The sequence below is a fragment of the Ambystoma mexicanum genome, chromosome 13, assembly GCF_040938575.1.
Source record: "Ambystoma mexicanum isolate Mex_15411 chromosome 13, UKY_AmexF1_1, whole genome shotgun sequence".
NCBI lineage: Eukaryota > Metazoa > Chordata > Amphibia > Caudata > Ambystomatidae > Ambystoma > Ambystoma mexicanum.
The window spans coordinates 125,687,729-125,706,578 of record NC_090938.1 but is presented as its reverse complement, the minus strand read 5'-3'; the positions used below and the strand labels follow the sequence as shown (position 1 = coordinate 125,706,578).

At 49.8% G+C, this 18,850-nt stretch overlaps 1 protein-coding gene across 4 annotated transcripts in view; it reads left to right on the top strand.

The window, feature by feature from the left end:
* The window catches only part of BRPF3 (bromodomain and PHD finger containing 3), a 795,874-nt gene that overhangs the window by 664,859 nt on the left and 112,165 nt on the right, over positions 1–18,850 (top strand). For all 4 annotated transcript variants that reach the window (XM_069633430.1, XM_069633427.1, XM_069633428.1 and 1 more), the window contains one exon: positions 8,773–8,870. In XM_069633430.1, the coding sequence (XP_069489531.1) occupies positions 8,773–8,870 (98 nt within the window). The remainder of the gene's footprint in view (positions 1–8,772; positions 8,871–18,850) is intronic.

The window sequence follows — 18,850 nt, the reverse complement described above, 5'->3', positions numbered from 1 at the left end:
TGTTGCTAGGCAGATGTGGGGCAATAGTCTGTCTATGATTGGACTGCCCTTCCTAGTTGTAATAATTCAAATCCTTACCATTGGCGGGCCAGGGATGACCCAGGCTTGAATTAAAGATAAAAGGAGAACTCCTGCAGCCATTCTTCAGACTGTCATTGGTAGACGAAGACCCCTATGAAGAGCTTTAGCCTGTTGAAGACCCAAGGACAACCATTGAATATATCCAGCATTGCCTCCAGACATCGTGAGACCAACCAATCGGGGGTTTCATCTTGGAATTCTACAGGTCTCTTGCTTGTTGCCACAGAACAATCCTACTGCAACTGCTGCTCTCCGTCTTGAAGAAGGGCCGCCTTTGAGCAGATTCTTTGTCTGCGCTGCCTAAATGCTGTGTTCTTCGATGCTTCCCACTTCCATCATGCCCTGCGGTTTACCTGTTGTCATGAGACTTGTGGTGATCTTCATCTCGGGGTGCCTAGGGCGTCTAGCTACAAAGCATCAGGAACCCTCATCGTATTTTGGAATTGCTCCCTAGCCGGATCCAATCCCAAAAACAACCTCTGCACCCATGACCACTGGATCCCCAGCACCCTCTGTTAAGGACCAACGATTGAAGTTAGTGTGCCCAGTGAATCTAGGAACCCTAGGGGTGGGTACTAATGGAATCTGAGTAAGAGGGACAAGCCTGATAGCTGTCTTCACCCAACTCCACCATAGGGTTGTACATGTGCAACCTTACGGCCCTACCTTTGCCTTCCCTGGTCGTGATGAGTGGGCCACCCCTTCTCCCAGCTTGTCTTTTGAACTTAACTTTCTTTCATCACTGGAATATTTTACTCACCGTTTCATTTTGCCACTACTTATTTCTTCCCTAAAGGACTTTTTAGATGTTAGGAGCATTATAAGGCAGGGTATAGTGTTGTTTCTATTGCTTTTACAATACTCCACTTATCACAGTGTACCATTTAGACCTTAAAGATTGCAATGTGTGGGTGAGTTCAACATCTAACACATGCTTCTCTGAGCAAATCTACAAATCAGGTACACATACCGGCACAGATAACAGGGTATTGGACACAGCAATTGTAGGGGAGGACTGGTCCAAAACGACCCCCCTCGCCTGCACTTTCTCCCCAGGTGAGGACTGTGGCTCTCTTGGGCGTCTCCTCGTGCCACCCGGGCCCAGGTGGTGGAGGGCACGCCCACTGGAGACATTGCCCGCACGTATTAATTGCCCGCATATATCGAATGCCCACATCTATTGATCACAACACAAATTTAGTTAGGCCCAAAAACCATTCTCTGCCCAGTAAAGATGGTGTGAGCTCAGCGCACTGTAGCGCGGCCCCCACCCTTGGAGAACATCCCTGTTGCCGCAGCACCCTGGTAGATCCGCTGCGAGCCCGTTCCCACGAACCAGAAGGACATGAGCCAGTGTAATGCTCTAACATTGTAACAGTCACCTTCCGTAGTGTATCGTATCATCGCTCCCAGCATGACCCGGCCAGCAGGCTTAGGCAAGATAAAATGAACAGTAAAATGGTCGTCACAGGCCTGACAATCCTCATATATTTATGTTTAAACTACTTGCAAAGGATGCTTTCCTCTCATAAAATCCCTTATATTATAAAAGCCTGTAAGATGTATAATTAAAAAGAGATCATGCCCCCATGATATAAGCAACAATGAACATACACCATTGCAGTTGGATGCTAATAATAAAGGAACGCACCAAGAATCTATTTGTTACACATATTACTGAGATACTTGCACCCCATGGGCTCGCGCCATAACTAAAGCTAATGCTGCTAGAGTACACGAGAAAGCGGATGCAACTATACTATGAACTCATTAAAGAATGCGCAAGAGTGCACGTATCATGTGTGAATGTCTGAGCCCCTCATATGCAACCACCGTCACGGACGGTGGCGGGTCGTTTTCTATGTACTCCACTGATCCAACCACTACCTCATTTACCGCGAATGTATATGCATGTAACTAAAACACCGTAGCTGCTAGAGTGTAATGTACAAATATGATGCTCGATCTGGGTATAATCGAAACGCACCCAGCAAAGGTTAAAAGCATGTTTTTGACGTGATCCTAAATAAGTATTATAGAAAGTGTCCAAATGTTTGCGATGTATTTACTTGTATTCAGCAACACACGAGGGAGATACCTTTGTGAAATACTTGCAAGGCCATTCCCCCTCCCACCCTGTGAAGGCTGCCAAAGGCATGAGAGCAGAGACCGCGCCGCGCTGCTTTACCTCCCCCAAACCAGACTGGAGCCGCTTCAAAGATTTGTAACCCCCTCTGTAGCACCCAAGGCCACCACCCGCCACCTGCATTATTTACAGCATAGCAGTAAACCTCACAACCCACCAGACCACCTCAGACTTACGGCCCTGTGCAATAAAGACACCCCACACTTTGACAACACACAGCGGAACATCCATAACAACTTCTAACAAGGCAGAAAGACATGTACCGCCCGTGCCAGGCCCTGAAGCTTAGCCCCTCGACCTATGGCCCCGGTCAACAGGACACTGGTAACCATGCCCTGACGTATTGCCTCCAGTCCCCTCACAAGGTGCATTCCTCCTGTGTTGCATTAACCTGTTGCATAACCTATTGTAAGATTTACTGAAGAAGATAACACTAAAACTGCTTGAATGACTGCGGTGTGCATGGAATAGGGCTAATAAGTCAGGAAGAGACATTCATCTCTGCCACTGGCCACGATGGCCCCACAACACCGCCTGGATGAACTCCGCCACCCGGCCAGGCCCAGCCCAACCCACGAGGCTGCCCAATGACGTCTTCCAGCCAAAGCCAACCACATCACAGCAGCACCTATAGTTAGTCGTCGCCACCCAATCCCCATGAATTTGTGCCCCCTATAGTATGTAGGTTTTGATGACGTTTTTTGTAAATATATACGCCTGTCTTTGCTATTGTCAGACAGAGCGCTCTCGGAGTTTGCAGAGTTCTTTGCATGCCCAATTCTGATTGATAAACTCCCATTTACGCTCACCCGCACTCTGTCTTGGCCTTATTCCCATTTTGGGAGAGTCCTTCATTGTCTCTCATTGCGGGGAGGATCGTGCTGTTTGGGGACGCTTGCCTTCAGTGGTGACCCCGACGTGATTTTTTTCTTCCTAAACTCCTTATAACCGTCCCCGTTTGGCACGAGAATCTCCGGTCGAGAAGGGATACGCACGGTGAGCCGGCTCCGGGAGGCTGCCCGCCAACGGCGACCGGCACACTAAGAAGTGCGCACTCAATGAGAAAGGGTACGGGATCCCGATTGGAAAAAAATCCCCTTTGAGTGCCGCTCGCCGGAGCCAGGGGCTGACCGTTGAGTTACCGGTGACACTGCCTGGACGGACCGAGTTTCGGAGACTATCGGTTCAAGACGGGCACGTGAGTACTGAGTGTGAGCGATTGTAAAGGGAGTGGGGAGAGAAGGGTAGGACAGGGAACGTGAAGGGGGTACGAAGATATACTAAGGATTACTGTAAAATTTCCTTTCTTTTTCTTTGCATATGGCCATTAGGATTACGAGGTGAAAAAAGAGATAGAAGTGACGGGAACCTAGCTCCGAAAGGGGGTGGAAGGCGGCGCCGCATAGTGCTATATTGACTAGTGCTGGGAATATATGACGAAGTGAAATACAAGATAAAAGTGTTCAGCAAAAGGGGGCACTGAGAATATATTAGTGATCGCTACTACTTCTTTTTCTTTTTCTTTAGGGGTAGGGGGAGAATAACAACGGAATTAGCACAAACTTGGGAGAAAAATAAGAGAACAAGGGTCCTACTAGGGGGGGGAGAGAAGGTTAAAACCTATAAATATATGCACATGTGCTGAGCAAGATAGACAGGGACAGCCGGCTAGGGAGGAAAGGGAGGGCAGCGTGACTGGTGTACGGAGTGTTACCAAGAGGTGTGTGCACCTTGTATGTGTTAAGGGATAACTTTGTCATTGCGAATGTGTAAAACGGCTATGAACGTGTAATTGTCAAATGGTCATGGTAAGTGTGACCGGATAAAAATTCTTTTTGAAGCAACGCTGAGAAAGTGACGTGAGTGGGTACCCTTTGATTTCCGGGTTGATAGTGTCAAAATAAATGATGGATTGCTCTTGTATGTGTCCCCCGAAGAGAACAAAGTAGAAATTGTGTACAGACAGTTTTTGTATCGAACAATTAAGGGAGGGAGAGCCCAAGCGAGCATAACACTGGAAGTGGAGTAGAATACAAAAAGTAATATCTATACTATAGTACCATTGGAGGTGTAGAGATACAGAGACACATAAGCACTAGGGGAGCACACAAAGATGGGGCCTGAAACACCATTATCACATATTTGTAAAAGCCTTCCAGGGCACGCGGAGCGGATCAAGAAATACCACGACCAATGGGTAACCGAGCTGAAAGGAGAGGGGCTACCCCAGATATGGCCAGAGGGAGGGTCATTTGACAAAAGCGTTCTAGATATGGTGATGACATGCATTTTCTTGAAGTACCGAGGGAAACAGCTGCAGAATAGGAGGGAAATATTAGATATTTGGCGGTTATTCGAAGAGGTGCCACCGCCTAAAGCGCCAGCACCAAATCCTGATCTCCCATCTACTACAGACAATCCACTGGTATTACAGAAAGATATCAAAGAATTGCCAGGTGTCACACCACCAGTGGAGGTAATAAGTTTATACCCGATATTAAAGAAACCTGTACCCGCAGAAGGATACAGTGACCCAACGTATGTACCTCCCCCGACAACTACCACACCCCACCGGCCCACTGCACCCCCACCTTATGAAAGTACAAGGGAGCGAGGCCAGGCGGGTACACATAGGGTGGACATAGAGAAGCTCACAGATGATTTAGAATAAAGACTGACGATAGCAAAGGATGAGCTCTCTAGGATAAAAGACATATGTGAACGGACAGCACTAGATGCACCTAGATCAGGGCGCACGTCCAGAGCGCTAGGTGAAAATAGAAAGCCCGAAGAGGGGTGGAAAAAAGGCGAAATTTTGTTCAGAATTGAGGAAGAACCAACGCGAATAATAGAAGTAGGACCCGGAGAGGGAGATAGTGCAAGCGAAGAAAGGCGGGGGGGAATTAGAGAGGAGTTGCTGTGTGACATAAGGGACGAGGTAGAAGAAAATGACAGGTTGAGTATGGCGATAGGAGGGGGAAGCGAAGGAGGGGAAGGTACGTGTTCGCTGAGAACCCTGGATGATGAGTGGACGGGGCGACTAAGGAACAGAGTGGGAAAAATGGCATCACTAGGGACATCAACAGATCAACAGGGTCCGGACGGAACGACAAAAGGAAGGCTACAGCTCCCATTGATACACAGGGGAGGAGGGAGGCCTAACTATATCCCATGGGCACAGATGGATAAGGCCAATTTATTGAAGTTATTGCCCCCGTTGTCAGGAGGGGCAAGCAAGTGGATATACGCCTTTGAGAAACATACTGCCGGGGTACCCCTAGCCATAGGAGATGTGAAAAGTCTACTGGTATCAGCGGTAGGTGACCAGGCCGAGAGGGTATGGGTTAAAGCCGGTTTCCCGGGAGTAACGTTAGACTGCGACCGCCATGATGGGGCATCCTTTAACACGGTGCGTGCCAGGGTGTGGGATGCCTTACGCGAAACATTCCCAGACACACCGGACTTGCAGTCAGTGATGCAGTGTACAATGAATGACGGGGAAGAGGCTATGGATTACATTTTTCGGGTCCAAGAGATGTGGAGAGCAGAAACGGGCACGCCCTGGTATCAATCGACATCTTTATTTTACTTCATTATAAAAAGAGGGCTCCCAAAGGAAGTACAGAAGGCGCTTGACAAGATAGCAGGTATTGAAGCAAAGGGATGGCCAGAAATTCAAAGCATAATAGTACACCATTGTAAAAGAATAAAGGAGAGGGAGAAGGAGGTGGCGCAGAAAAGATTGGCAGACGAGGCGAAGTTAGTACTGTAAAAGTTAGTGAAGGTTGCAGCAGCAGTAGCCGCGCTCCCACACAGTAGGGAGGGAGATGAGGAAGAGGAGGGGCTGATAGCAATACAAGGAAGTACGGCAACTAATTGGGCGGGAACAGGACAGCGGCAGTGGGACGAGCAGGAGCAGGGTGGAGGTCTGCAGTGGCAAGAGTGGACCCCTCGAGGGGGACGAGGTGGGTACAGGAGCAGAAGAGGAGGTGGACCACAGGGGTACGGAGGAATGGGAGGAAGTGGATGGCAGGGTCCCCGGGGCCCCCAGGGGAGTTGCTGGAACTGTGGGCGATGGGGACATTACTCCAGGGAGTGCAGAAGTAGACAAAACAACGGGTTCCAGGAGGTGGAACAGTATGGCCATCCCCATCCGGGAAGCCCATATGGCCTTCCGATGGGACAGCAGCAACTGAGAGACCCAAGCCAGGGTAACACGAGCCAGCAACAGGGACCCCAATACAGAACACAGAACCACCCACAAAACATGCCTAACAACGACAGCATGCAATATACACCAGGCAACCCTTTCGCGACAGCAGCTAACGGGGCCCCCGCACCAGCACCCTATAACGGCATGTCAGTGGTCTCAGGTAACGTATTTAATGAAGGGGGGGCCATGAGACACCCCGCATAGGACAGCCCACAGAGAACACTTGCGTGTCCAGTTCTATCTACCACCCACAGTGCAGCAGAGGAACCATTGGTGGGGGCGCAGATAGGAGACAGGCAATTTATATTCATGGTTGATTGGGGAGCGGAGAAATAATGTGTCAGAGAGGGCCGATTCCCGTTATCTAACAGGAAGTTAGAGACGCAGGGGTTCTCTGGGGCTGTAATTGAAGTTCCTTACACAGAAGCTTTGGATGTCACCATAGGGGGAAAAACCGTAAAAGCACCCTTACTGTATTATGAACAGTCCCCAATAAATTTGCTGGGGAGGGATCTTATGAGTAAACTTAACATGCAGGGATCCCCGGGAAGAGCTGGAATTTACTGAAAGTTATTCCAAGACACCATTTATTTTGCGCCTGATGAATTAATTGTATAATACAAATGAAGTTTTTTATATGTAACTGTCAAAACAGGGTTGGGCCATTATTTGCTCAAGGCTCACTCTAGAGATTGATGAGGATTACAATAGTGATACGTATATATTGGACCTTTTTTTTAGTTTATGTAATAAATGAATTCCCACTTAGTATGAAGGTCTGTTACCACACAGCGGGGTTAGCCCTTATGAGATTGTTGTTCAAAAGGTTTCATTCCATCCCTGCCCAAGGAAGAGGAGGAATTCCACAAAAGCTCACAAATATGCAAATAAATGACTTTGTTAGCCTAATTAAGGTATCAACTTGTTGTTTTCTTTTGGATCAGCATTCTATTCAACTATTGTCTAACACAGTACAAGCAAACTGAGCCTATATATGTGTCCGTAGTAGTAGTTTGGTAGTAAAAGTTACCTGTAATTTTCATTGCCTAGGATATGCTCGGGTCTAATAAATAGTGCATTTTCATACTTAATATCTAATTTGATGTATTGAGTGCTCTTGTGCGTGTGTCCCATTGTACCATTGCACCCCCATATCTACTAACGTCTAAGCCTTACTGCTCTATCAAATACCTTGATTAAGTTTGGCTACACCCGGGTGGCCTCTCAGAACCCTCCCTCAGGCTGGCTCTGAAAATCCATCTTACCATAGGATCTCTGACAGTGGGCCTGATCACGAGTTGGACGGTATCCTGGCTGGGATACCGGCCAACTATATCAGCGTTAGCGCCCAGCAGTCTGGTGGTATTACCATCAGATCACAGGTTGGGCATTAACTGTTAATCCCCATACCCCATCAATGGGGAATGTTCGGTGCATTTACCGCCCGGTAATACTGCCGTCTGTAATTGCGCAGAAAAATTGGCATTTTTTCGGCCAATTTACCCCCAGCTCTGAGCTGGGGTTAAATAAGCCAGACTAGTGATAGGGCCAGCCCTTAAATGCAGCAGTAATACCATTACCGATGCATTTAAGGGCTAACGCCCAACTCATGATGAGGCCCAGTATCTGGAAATAACAGTACACAGCAACAGTGACAATGGCCCTCATTACAAGCTGCGTGCAAAGGGATACTGGGCACTGGTAATGACACCGGTGCCAGTAATCCCTTTGCGCCCTATTCCGAGGTCCCTTTGCAGGTCCTTCCTTAACGCCTGGTTTTAGCAGGCGTTAAGGACGGGACCCGCAAAGGGGTACCGGGGTCAATAACTGTACCACAATTTGCGGTACCGTTATTGCTGCCTTCCCCCTTCCCATTGAGCCCTATGGGGGCTCAAATGGGAATGGGGAATGGCATTTCAAATGGGGACTTACCGGTCCCGCAAATGGCGGAATGGACCGGTAAGTCCCCATACCACCACGTTGGTGGCGGTACCGGTATTGGTGCTTGTCATGGCGCCTATAGCGCCATGACTAGCACCAACCTCAGAATGAGGGCCAATGTCTTGGTTGGAGGTTGTCTGGAGTTTGCATGACTGAGATGATAGCATTTCAGACAGTGATTAGCGAAATTTATGTGTAGAGATGGCTGTGTTTACACTTTGGTGTGTGATCTGTAACAGTGCCTGGTAGTGAGGGCTCTTTGATGGTCCCTGGGGTTTGGTGGTGGATTCTATGGCTATGCCTGGTGCTTATGAGGGTGAAGGATGGAGGATTTAAAATGTGCTTAGAGATGTTTAGTTTGTTCCTCTTATTCTTCTCTTTTGGCCTGTAGGTAGAAATATGTTGATGCCCTTTGAAGGGGGCATTGAACTCGAACCCTTGGAGTTGGTGTGGGCAAAATGTCGAGGATACCCCTCCTATCCTGCATTGGTAAGTATTTGCAGGTAAATCTGATCTATCTTCATTATACACCTATGTTTCACTGCCATAACCAGGGCAACACCTTTTTCAAAGTATTTTAGCCATTGTCCAGGTATTGGGATGAGAGGCATTTAGCCATGGGTCATGCATCAAGATGCATGAAGCCTCTCCCTCATGCACCAACTGCGCCAGTCATTTACTCTGCCAGAATGGAACTGTATCACTCTGCAGAAGCTCTGCCCTTCATTGTGATTCACATTTCCACCTCATTGAAATGATTTTATTTGCATTTTGTTCCCCACGCTGGCCGTACCCGGAGATCTCAGAGAGCCTTACAAGGTTCAAAAGTGCAAGACGTGGGAGGTGAAACAGAAGTTAAAAAAATCGTTTCAGGATATGATAGAAATATTAAGATAGACCGGCTACAGCAAGGGAGGTGGAGTGCCTGGATTAGTTATGGGGAAACAACCAAAAATGTTTTCTTTTTTTCCAGAAAGTGGTGATGGAGGGTGCAGTGCACAAGTGAAGTGGTAGGGTGTTCCATGCTCTGGGTGCCAACTGGGTTTTTGTGTGCATGTTAATTTGCAGAGTGGAATGTGTAGAAGATGCTGGCTAGCTCACCTGGTGTTTGAATGGGTGGTGGGTTTCAGTTTGTTGTGAAGGTAAGATGGGGTTTTGAGGTGGACGGCTTTCAATACAATGCAGAGCCCTTTGAAGGCAATACTCATATGTCCCGTCCCCTTTCCTCCATCCTTATGGGCGTCCCCCAACATGGGGGCGGTACCAGGATCTTTGGCAGTGAAAAATTGAGCTTCCCCTTTAAATTTAGTATAGCGCACAAGCGCTTCACCTCAGTCCCTTTTTCCGCATGGACGGTGTCGGACCTAGCAGCTAGCGCTGAGACTTTTTTAGCTTCCCGCTTGCTCCCCATTTGTTTTTTCAATCCTTATTTCACATCCCTTCGGTGCCTCGCCTCCCCCGGCGCATGTCAGCTGCAGGAGGATTCACAAGATGTGCCTCATGCGACAGTTCGTTCCTGGCATCAGAGCCCCACGCACTCTGTCTTGAGTGTTTGGGGCCCGACCACCGCTTGGACTCATGTTTGGCCTGCAGTGCTCTCGGTCACGGGGTGTTGAATTGTTTGTTGCGGTGGAGGGAGATCTTCAACACTTCTCCTCTGCCCCACCTTAAGGACTTTGTCTCCAAAACCTCTCGTCAAGACAAGGCAGGCCCTCTGTTCAGCACGGCTACACAGCACAGCGACTCCTTCCCTGTGGTTCCCACGGATCAGGGCTCCTTTGTTTCAGGTACTGGCAGGCCCAAGGCCTCTTAAGTCTACCGGCTCCCAAGCCAAGTGACCCAGGTTCTCTTCCAGGCACTCCGGGACAGACCTGAGGCCGTCCAGGCTACCGGCTCCCAGGCAGAGGGGCTCAGGGGCCCTACCAGGCTGTCCTCGTAAGGGCAATGAAGTTCGTCCTCTTCTTCTACCCCAGGGGGTAAGGGATCATTAAGTGCCACCTCCAAGAGTCTGTCCTCGTCTAGATCCATCATGGCTACTGGCACAGGTGCCAAGGGCGTCCAGCCTACCAGAACTCGCTCAGAGGTTGTGCGTCAGACCGTTACGACTACCAGCCGTCCAGTTGAGGGCTCAGCGCCTACCAGTGTGATCTCTAATGTTGACGCCTCTGCTTCGGGAGCAAGACCGAAGCTGTATCCTCTCTCGTCTGAGGCCTCTCGTGGCTCGAGGCCTCCGCGCCCTCCCACCCAGGGCCTGGCGCAATGCTTCAAAATGGCAGAGTGGCACATGGCAGAGCCTGCCAGGCAGGCGGCCATCTTGGATCCAGCTCAGAACACGCCAGTGCATTCGCCCATCGAATGGGCTTTGCAGGATGATCCCAGCCCCCTTCCCTCTGGAAGCGGCAGTGGATCCTACGGTGCAGGCATCTGGTCTCCTCAGGGACACATCGACCCATCACAGCCGTACGGCTACACTCACAAGGCGCCTCTGCGGTTTGAACAGGAGTGGAAGCACAGCGCCTCGGAGGCTTGTGAGGAACGCTTCTTCGAGTGCTTCCTCTTCCTCATACTCTCCCCTCAGATGAAGGGGCTCCTGGAGGACATTATGAAGGTCATCCTGCAGGTGGCGTCTGCCCGGCTCCCTCCTCTGCGTACTCCTCCCGTTCCTCCTGTGCTCCCGGTTGCGGTGCCGGAAACTCCACCGGTTCAGGCCCTACCGGTCGGTCTGACCCCTCGTCCTCCTCCTGTACCACCCATGCCTCCCCCTCAACAGCTCCGGACTGCAGGGGCGGAGTGCCGGCACCTGTGTCCCAGGACCCGGATTCCCCTTGGTCTGTGAAAGGGGGTGGGGGGCGGTGACGATCAGGACGATGAGCCCTTGGCATCTAAGGACTTTCATGACCGCTGTCAGGGCCTTGCAGAGTTCTCTGGGGTGCCTCTTCCAGCTGCCTCTCCATGGAGGGCAAAGTCCTTGGGAAAGCGCCGTTACTCCATCTCAGGACTGCATCTGCGGCAAGCCAACACGGATGCTCTCTTATGTAAGGTACTCATGGTGGCACCAGTAAAGACAGACACAAGTGATCACAGTTCAAGGATGTTTGTTAAACTGTATAAATGGGTGAGAAAAATGCCTAATCTAAATCTAAGATGGGGGCAAGCTACGACCATCAAATAATATAAGGCAGTCCTAGTGGAGTCTTGTCAAATAAAAGGGACTATACTAAAAGCAAACTATTGCCTGTCCCTACCGCTAAGTTACAGGGCTGCCTTCCCCTCGCTTTCTTTCGGCATCCCTCCGTCTGGTTCAAACTTGCTTTGGCTCGTTAGACCTCTTAGGTTCTTTTCCTACCTAAGTCTGGGTTTCAGCCCCCAGTCAGGTTTCACGTACTTCCAAGTTCTCGAGGTGTTACTGACCATCCTAATTCGCAGGCATACCTCTGTTGGTTTCACATTTGCCACACACACAGTTCACTTCGTATCCCCAATGTGTGAAAGACTTTCAACTGTACAAGGGCTTTTCGCTCAACCCTTGTATGACCACTTTGACCTCTTAAGTCGGGCTCTCCTAGGGCCTTCTGGTATCGGTAGTTTCAACAAAAGATGACCGGCTAGAGTCTTTCGAATGAGTGCCCAAGTGGCGCCAGACCACTCTACAGCTGGTCTCTCCATGGGCTTTTAACAGTTGTGTAACACACAAGGGGCCTCATTACGAGGTATGCTGGTAGCCATGCCGCTATTGGCGACATGGCTGCCGGCAAAACCGCATACGTGTCCTCGGAATGAGGACTTATCGGACCATTCCGAGTTCGGATGGCCCGGTAATTCCTCACTCGAGGACACGGTTCATCCCCATTCCCATTTCAGCCCCCATAGGGCTGAATGGGAATGGGAATGGGAGAGGGAGTAAACAACGGGCCATTACGAGATGGCCTGTTGTTTGCTCCCTCTTCCCCTCGCGGGACCCGGTATGCACGCCTGGTTTTCCCAGGCGTGCTTAACGTGTCCCGCGAGGGGACCTCGTAATGTGGCGGAACGGGTTGAACGCGCCGCAGCCTTTTACGGCGCCGTTTAACCCGTTCCGCCAGGGTCGTAATGAGGCCCAAGGTCTTTGTTCTTTGATTTGCATTATGTTGCCATTTGCAACCTTCGCTCCAAACAGTTCAGTTTACTATTGGTTCTCCCTCTGACTCACCGGGTGTGATGAACCGCTTGGTATTTCTTGGCTCTGGAGTCAAGGACAGTACCACAGTAGCAAGTGCCTCTCTCTGCCTTGGTCATCAGTGTAGGAGGGCTCTGTGCACCGTTGACATCTGTTACACCACATGCTAGCTGTTGCTCTGGGCCTAAGGATTCCTTCCAGAAAGGCTTTGCAGGTCTGGGGGAAAAAGAGCAAGGGCACTTCCCACTTTGTCGTCCTTTCGGTACTCGCCGCCTTTCTCCTCCTCTTGAACTGCCATCCTGGAATAGCTGCCTCCTCGTGCGGTTTGCCTTGCTCAAAATCTGCTCTCGTGCTCCACCTTTTATCCCTGTGGGGAAAAAAAAGTGCCATCAGGTGTGTGTAGTTCTTGTCAATTGCCTGACTCTGCCCGAGGGTCGGGCAGAGTCAATCTGCAAGTGGGTTGGACACTTCCCCAGAGAAGACTTTGGCACACCAGATTCCTCTGACCATGCCGATGGATCTTACAGACAGCCGATGTCTAGGGCCATAGAATATCTGGGATGGAAAAGGCATGCACCATTGTTTGAGCAGGACGACCTCACTGATATTTTAGATAAGGGACCTCAAGAGAACACTATTATTCCTCTCCATGTAGTATTACAAATGAGAGTGGATGCCAATTGGGAGACGCCGGAATTAATTCCAGCAGTGGACAAAAAACTGACCGGCAAGTACAGAGTGTCAAGCAGTGACCCTTACTAAACAAAGCATCCAACTCCTGAAAGTTTGGTAGTTCAGGCTACCACTTGTACATCCAAACAAAATTCATACCCAACTACCCCCCTGGATAGAGATGACAAGTGTTATGACGCTTTGGCTAGAAAGGTTTTCTCTGCGGGGAGTATGAGGAGTATGTGCACTGGCCAAGTTCTCTTTCACCTTATGGTATTGCATAACGATGGCGGCTTAACATATTCCCGAAGGGAAAGAACGAGACGGCTTCTTAAACATTGTAAAGGACAGGAAAGATGGCAATGTGCAAATCCCCCCGGACTGGTCTCGACTCTGCTGACCGTATCAGCAGGGTTATGGCAGCTAGCACTGTAATGCGCAGATTTGCCTTGTTAAGAAAGTTTGGTTTTGCTCCAGATGTGCTGTCTAGACTTCTTAACATGCCCTTTGATGGCACACATTTATTTGGCAGCAAGGCTGGCGAGAGCCTGGAGACGCTGCAGACCTCCAAAGCAGCAGCCATATCCCTTGGCTCTGCAATCAGACAGCCACAACCATCATTTAATAGTTAGAATTCTCAGATAGGATGTCAGACCTCATTTGGGTTCCGAGCAGAGTCGAACAGGACCTTCTGTGGTGGGCCTGCAAGGGCAACATTTTGAAAGGAGATCCTTTTTGGCAACCATGCCCAGAGATAATAGTAGTGAAGGATGCCTCACTCACGGATGGGGAGCCCACAGCAACGATCTGACAATCGGCAGTCGTTGGTCTCCATCAGAGTCCAAACTACACATCAACCTTTTGGAGCTGAGGACAATCAGACTAGCGCTGAAGGCCTGTCTGCCCTCTGTACGGGGAAAGAATGTCCTGATAATGATGGACAACACTGTGGCCATGTACAACCTCAACAAGAGATGGGGCGTAGGGTCGCTACCACTGTACAGAGAAGCAATGCAGCCCTGGTTCTGGGAATTTCAAGAAGGAATCTCTATCAGCAGTTCACATAGCTGGAGAGGAAAATATGCGGCAGGCGCTCTGAGCAGGCAGAGCACAGTCTCCCACGAGTGGGAACTAGCTCAGGAAGTCCTTCAAGAGATCTTCACCCTGAGTGGAACCCCTCAGGTAGATCTGTTTGTGACTACTGTCCAACGGAAGTGCAAACTGCACTGCTCCAGGGAATTTCCCCAAAGAGGGGCTCTAGGAGATGTGGTCATAATAGACTGGGAGTTCCCGCTCCTGAACGCTTTTCCTCCAGTCCCCGTCATTCCTCAAGTAATCAGGAGGTTGAGAAAATTTGGGAAATCAATTATCCTAATTGCTCCGAATTGGGCCAGGAGGACGTGCTACTCGAACCTTCTGAACATGTCCATCTGCCCTCCAGTAATGTCTTCCAAAAACAGAAGACCTTCTCTCGGGAGTAGGTTCTGCATCCTGAGGTCAAGAGACTCAACCTTCACGCATGGTTTCTGAGAGGTTGTGATATAATCATTGGGACCTTCTGGAGGACTTAATGGAGATTTTGCTTTCGGCAAGAAGGCCAGCAACGAAATCCTTAAACCGCTACCGTTGGAATAAATTCTGCAGCTGGTGCAGGGATAAAAATGTGGATCCTTTTACATGCAGTATTTATATAGTGTTATCATTCTTGTTACATCTGGCCAATCTGGGGCTCCAGGTTGGTACAATTAAAGGTTATCTAGCAGCACTATCTATTTTCAAGCGCTCCACTGGTTATAGAGTTTTTAAAAGGATTGACACAATGTTTTTCCTCCGGTCCCTTTTCAAGTCTCGGTTTGGGATGTTAACCTAGTTCTGAAATTCCCAATGTGTGCTCCATTCAAGCCTATCCACTCCTGTCCTTTAGGATTAAGACCATTCTTTTAGGGGCTCTTACATCAGCCTGTAGAGTGAGTGAACTTCTCAAGTCTGTCCTGCAAGCCTCCTTACACAGTCTTCTTTAAGGATAGAGTGGTCCTTAAGGTTAAACCTACCTTTCTACCAAAAACTGTGTCATTCTACCTTCCTTCTATTCCCCTACCTCACCCTGGAAAGGAAGAGGAGAGGCTACATGTGCTTGACCCAAGACATGCACTTATTGTCTACATTTCCAGAAAGTCTAAATTAAGACAAGACGATCAACTTTTTGTTGGTTACACAGGCCATAAGTTGGGTATGGCAATCTCAAAACAAACTTTATCTAGGTGGATCATCCTAGAAATCTCGGAATGCTACGGATTAGCTGGAAAAGATACAATGTTCTTTCGACTCGATGTTCCTCCCGCATATTCCTCATCACCCCTCCCAGCCTAATCCGCAGTAGAATGACCATGTCATTGCAGTTTACGCTCTTTCAGGGTGAGTAGCTGTTGGGCGTAGGATAAACCAACACATGGAACTGAAGCCAACGGTTGTTGCACACTCTATATACCATCGATGACGTGGACATCGAGACGGAGGCCCTCGAGGGACGTTGAGTCGACAGACATCGATGTGCAGCGCCTCTGCTGGAATGTTTTTTTCCCAAAGCAGTTAAACCTGGATATGGAGATATCATAAGATGAGGAATACGGGGAGGAACATCCATTCAAAAGAACGTTATACCATGGGTAAGTAACTTGTTCTTTATTTAGTGTACTGAGAAACAATGCTATGTTTTGTCAAGGGGTGAAAGCTCATGTGCCATCACTTTCCGTGATTTCACTGAGTGGTGGGGTCAAATTACATCACAGTGTGATGTCATCAGAGGTCAAGAGTCGTGTGATGTCACTTCTGCTACCTCTGCCATTTTGGTGAAATGGCATCCCTGTTGGAAATCTAGTGGTGCAACATGTGCAGTGGCCATGGCTAGTGAGCCCCAGAGAAACCTATTGGTGGAACAGCTACAGCGGCCATTACCTCCACGTCCACTCTTTCTCGTCCCAGTACTTACCTCATGAGGCCCCTGCCTCTGACACAGGACCTTCTTCTATTTCTTTTATTCCCTATAACCCCTCCCCTTAATCCACGTCATCCAGTAAAATTTTTCCTGCCTCCGGCAGGTTGGATAATTACTGGCGCGGGGCTCTGGGGAGCTACGGTTGCTGGGCCCCTGATGGGGCTATGTGGCGGGGCCTCGGTTCCCTCCAGGTGCGGCGTGCTCCCAGACCCCCTGCGGGGCTTGTGTCCCCGTTGAACGTAAGCCTCGTCCGTTTTTTTGCCTGGCCCAAGGCCTGGGTGGAGGCATCGTGGCCCGGGTCCTGCAGGGCCAGGGGGTACAGTAAGGAGGTGTGGGTTATGTGGGGAGTACTGACACGCCTCTTCTCCTACCAGTGAGACCGGCTCAGCGTTCCGTTGCAGCGCAGCATACCGGCTGTTTGATGTACCTTCCGGGGGCAGGTTGGCTCCGCCAGCGGAGTGGAGGAGGAGTTTTTCTTGTGATGGAAGGGAAACTCTAATACCGAATGGCCCGTCCCCAAGGGGAAAAATTGTTTGTTCTCCTCTATTGGTGTTTTTTTTCCTGGCCTACAGTTTTAAATCTGCTAAGCAAGTTGGGGTTCTGTTTGTTGTTCAGGCACACCATGGGAAAGCACTCGGCAGAAGAAAAAAGAAGAACTCAAAGCATTTTTCCTTATCCAGGAAAGATTCAAAGAAATTGCTAAGGCATCATACTGGAGGGAGTCGCAGCCATGCACATGGGTATAAGCGCCGGCATTGGTCTTTTTCTTCATCCTCATCTTCTGGCGCTGAATCCTCCTTTGCTGCTTCCTGTTCCTCATCAGCTGATGTAGAAGGGAAAGATCTGGACACTGAAGAGGTAGAGGAAGTGTTTGCTCAAGTTTGGGACTACACAGGTTTTTCGGAGCCCTTGGTACCAGTGGTGGGGGCTGACCCCACTATTCGCCAGTATAAGCATACCCCAAGGGCGGGGTTGCCTTTGGTTTCTGATATTCGGGCTAAGATCCTTCGGGAATGGCATAACCCAGAGAAGATTGCAATGCCCCGCTTTATGGCCAAACTCTACCCATTGAAAGGTGGTGAGACTTAGCTCTCGGATTCAGTTGAGGTTGATGATTTCCTCACCAGTCTGGAGGGTCGTTCCTCTATGTCAGCCGAGGAGGTAGCTGTCCGGGACCTGGTTGACCGTAGGATTAATTCCAGCTTAAAGAAGGTTCATGCTGTTGAAAAAGGCTATGGATGGGGTTTCTGACTGTGCTCCTCTGCTGAAGGAGATGCAGCGGCAGGTTGAACATTTGTCCGATCTGGCGTTTGATTGGGTGGGTGGCTCGGCCATGGGTGATGGTGTCGGCCCGGAGGCATGTGTATCTGCAGGGACTGGAAAACAGAAGGTTCTCAAGAAGGCACCTGCCCTTAAGCTTCCTTTTGATGGGTCCAAACTTTTTGTAATTTGCTTGAGGATAAAGTGTTTCGTGCTGACAAACACAGCGCACGTTACAGCGCAAGTCTACCTCGACCGAGCAAGACATTTTCTGCTGGTGTGGGTGCAGGGACCGGGCGGTCTTTCCCTGGCTCCTCCACCCACTCTCTTCGGAGAACAGGGGGGGGGGCGTTGTCCTCCACGCTCTTTGCGCCCGGGTCTGGTACAGAAGTCCTGACGGTTTGGGCAAGCCGGTGGGCAGATGTCTCCTGCTGTTTTTTCCGTTATGGGAAAGGTGGTACTCGGATTCCTGGCTTTTGAACACTCTTCGGAGGGGTTATCAAGTGAACTTCCTGTCTCCTCCTGTCCAGGATTGCATGATTTGGACTGTTGTTCCCAGATCACTGAACAAAAGGTTGTCTGTGGCGACTGCTCTCTCCGAGTTGTTACTGAAGGTGGCCATCATGCCTGTTCCATTCCCGCTTCGGGGTCAGGGTTTCTACTCGCAGGTATTCCTGGTCCCCAAACTTTCAGGGAAGTCTCGCCTGGACCTCAAAGCTCTGAACTGCTTTGTCTGGAAGGAACACTTAAAAATGGAGACTTTGCAGAATATTCTACCGATGTTGTACAGGGGGGACTGGATGCAATCTCTGCATCTCCAGGATGCATATTACCACGTGGCTTTCCGGCCCTGCGACATGAAGTTCTTCCATTTTTGCGGTGGGATCCCGGCATTTTCAGTTCTGAGTGCTCTCTTTTGGGTTGCGTTCTGCCCCCAGGATGTTCACCAAGCTGGTGGCTCCCTTGGTGGCGCATCCGCCCCTGAGGGGCATTCAGATTTTTCCCTACCTGGACGGCTGGTTGGTCAAGGCAGCCCTCAGGTGGACAGTCCTGACTCATCTCCAGCTGGTCTGCCAGGAATTGCGGGACTGGGGATTTCTGGTGAACTGGCAAAAGTCTCAGATGGAGCCCTCTCTGGATCTGGTTTTCATCGCGGCTCAGATTTGCACCAGGATGGGGAGAGTTGTTCTGTTCCAGGAGAGGGTCAATCGCCTGCTGGCTGTTCTGGGCCTCTCAAGAGGCAGTATGTCTCAGCTCGCCTATTGCTCATGCTGCAGGGGCACATGGCATCTTGCGTGTTTCTGGTTCCTTGGGCTTGTCTTCATTTACGTCCTCTGGTGTCTTAACTACTCCCCCACTGGCTCCCGGCCTGTCATGCTTACGAGG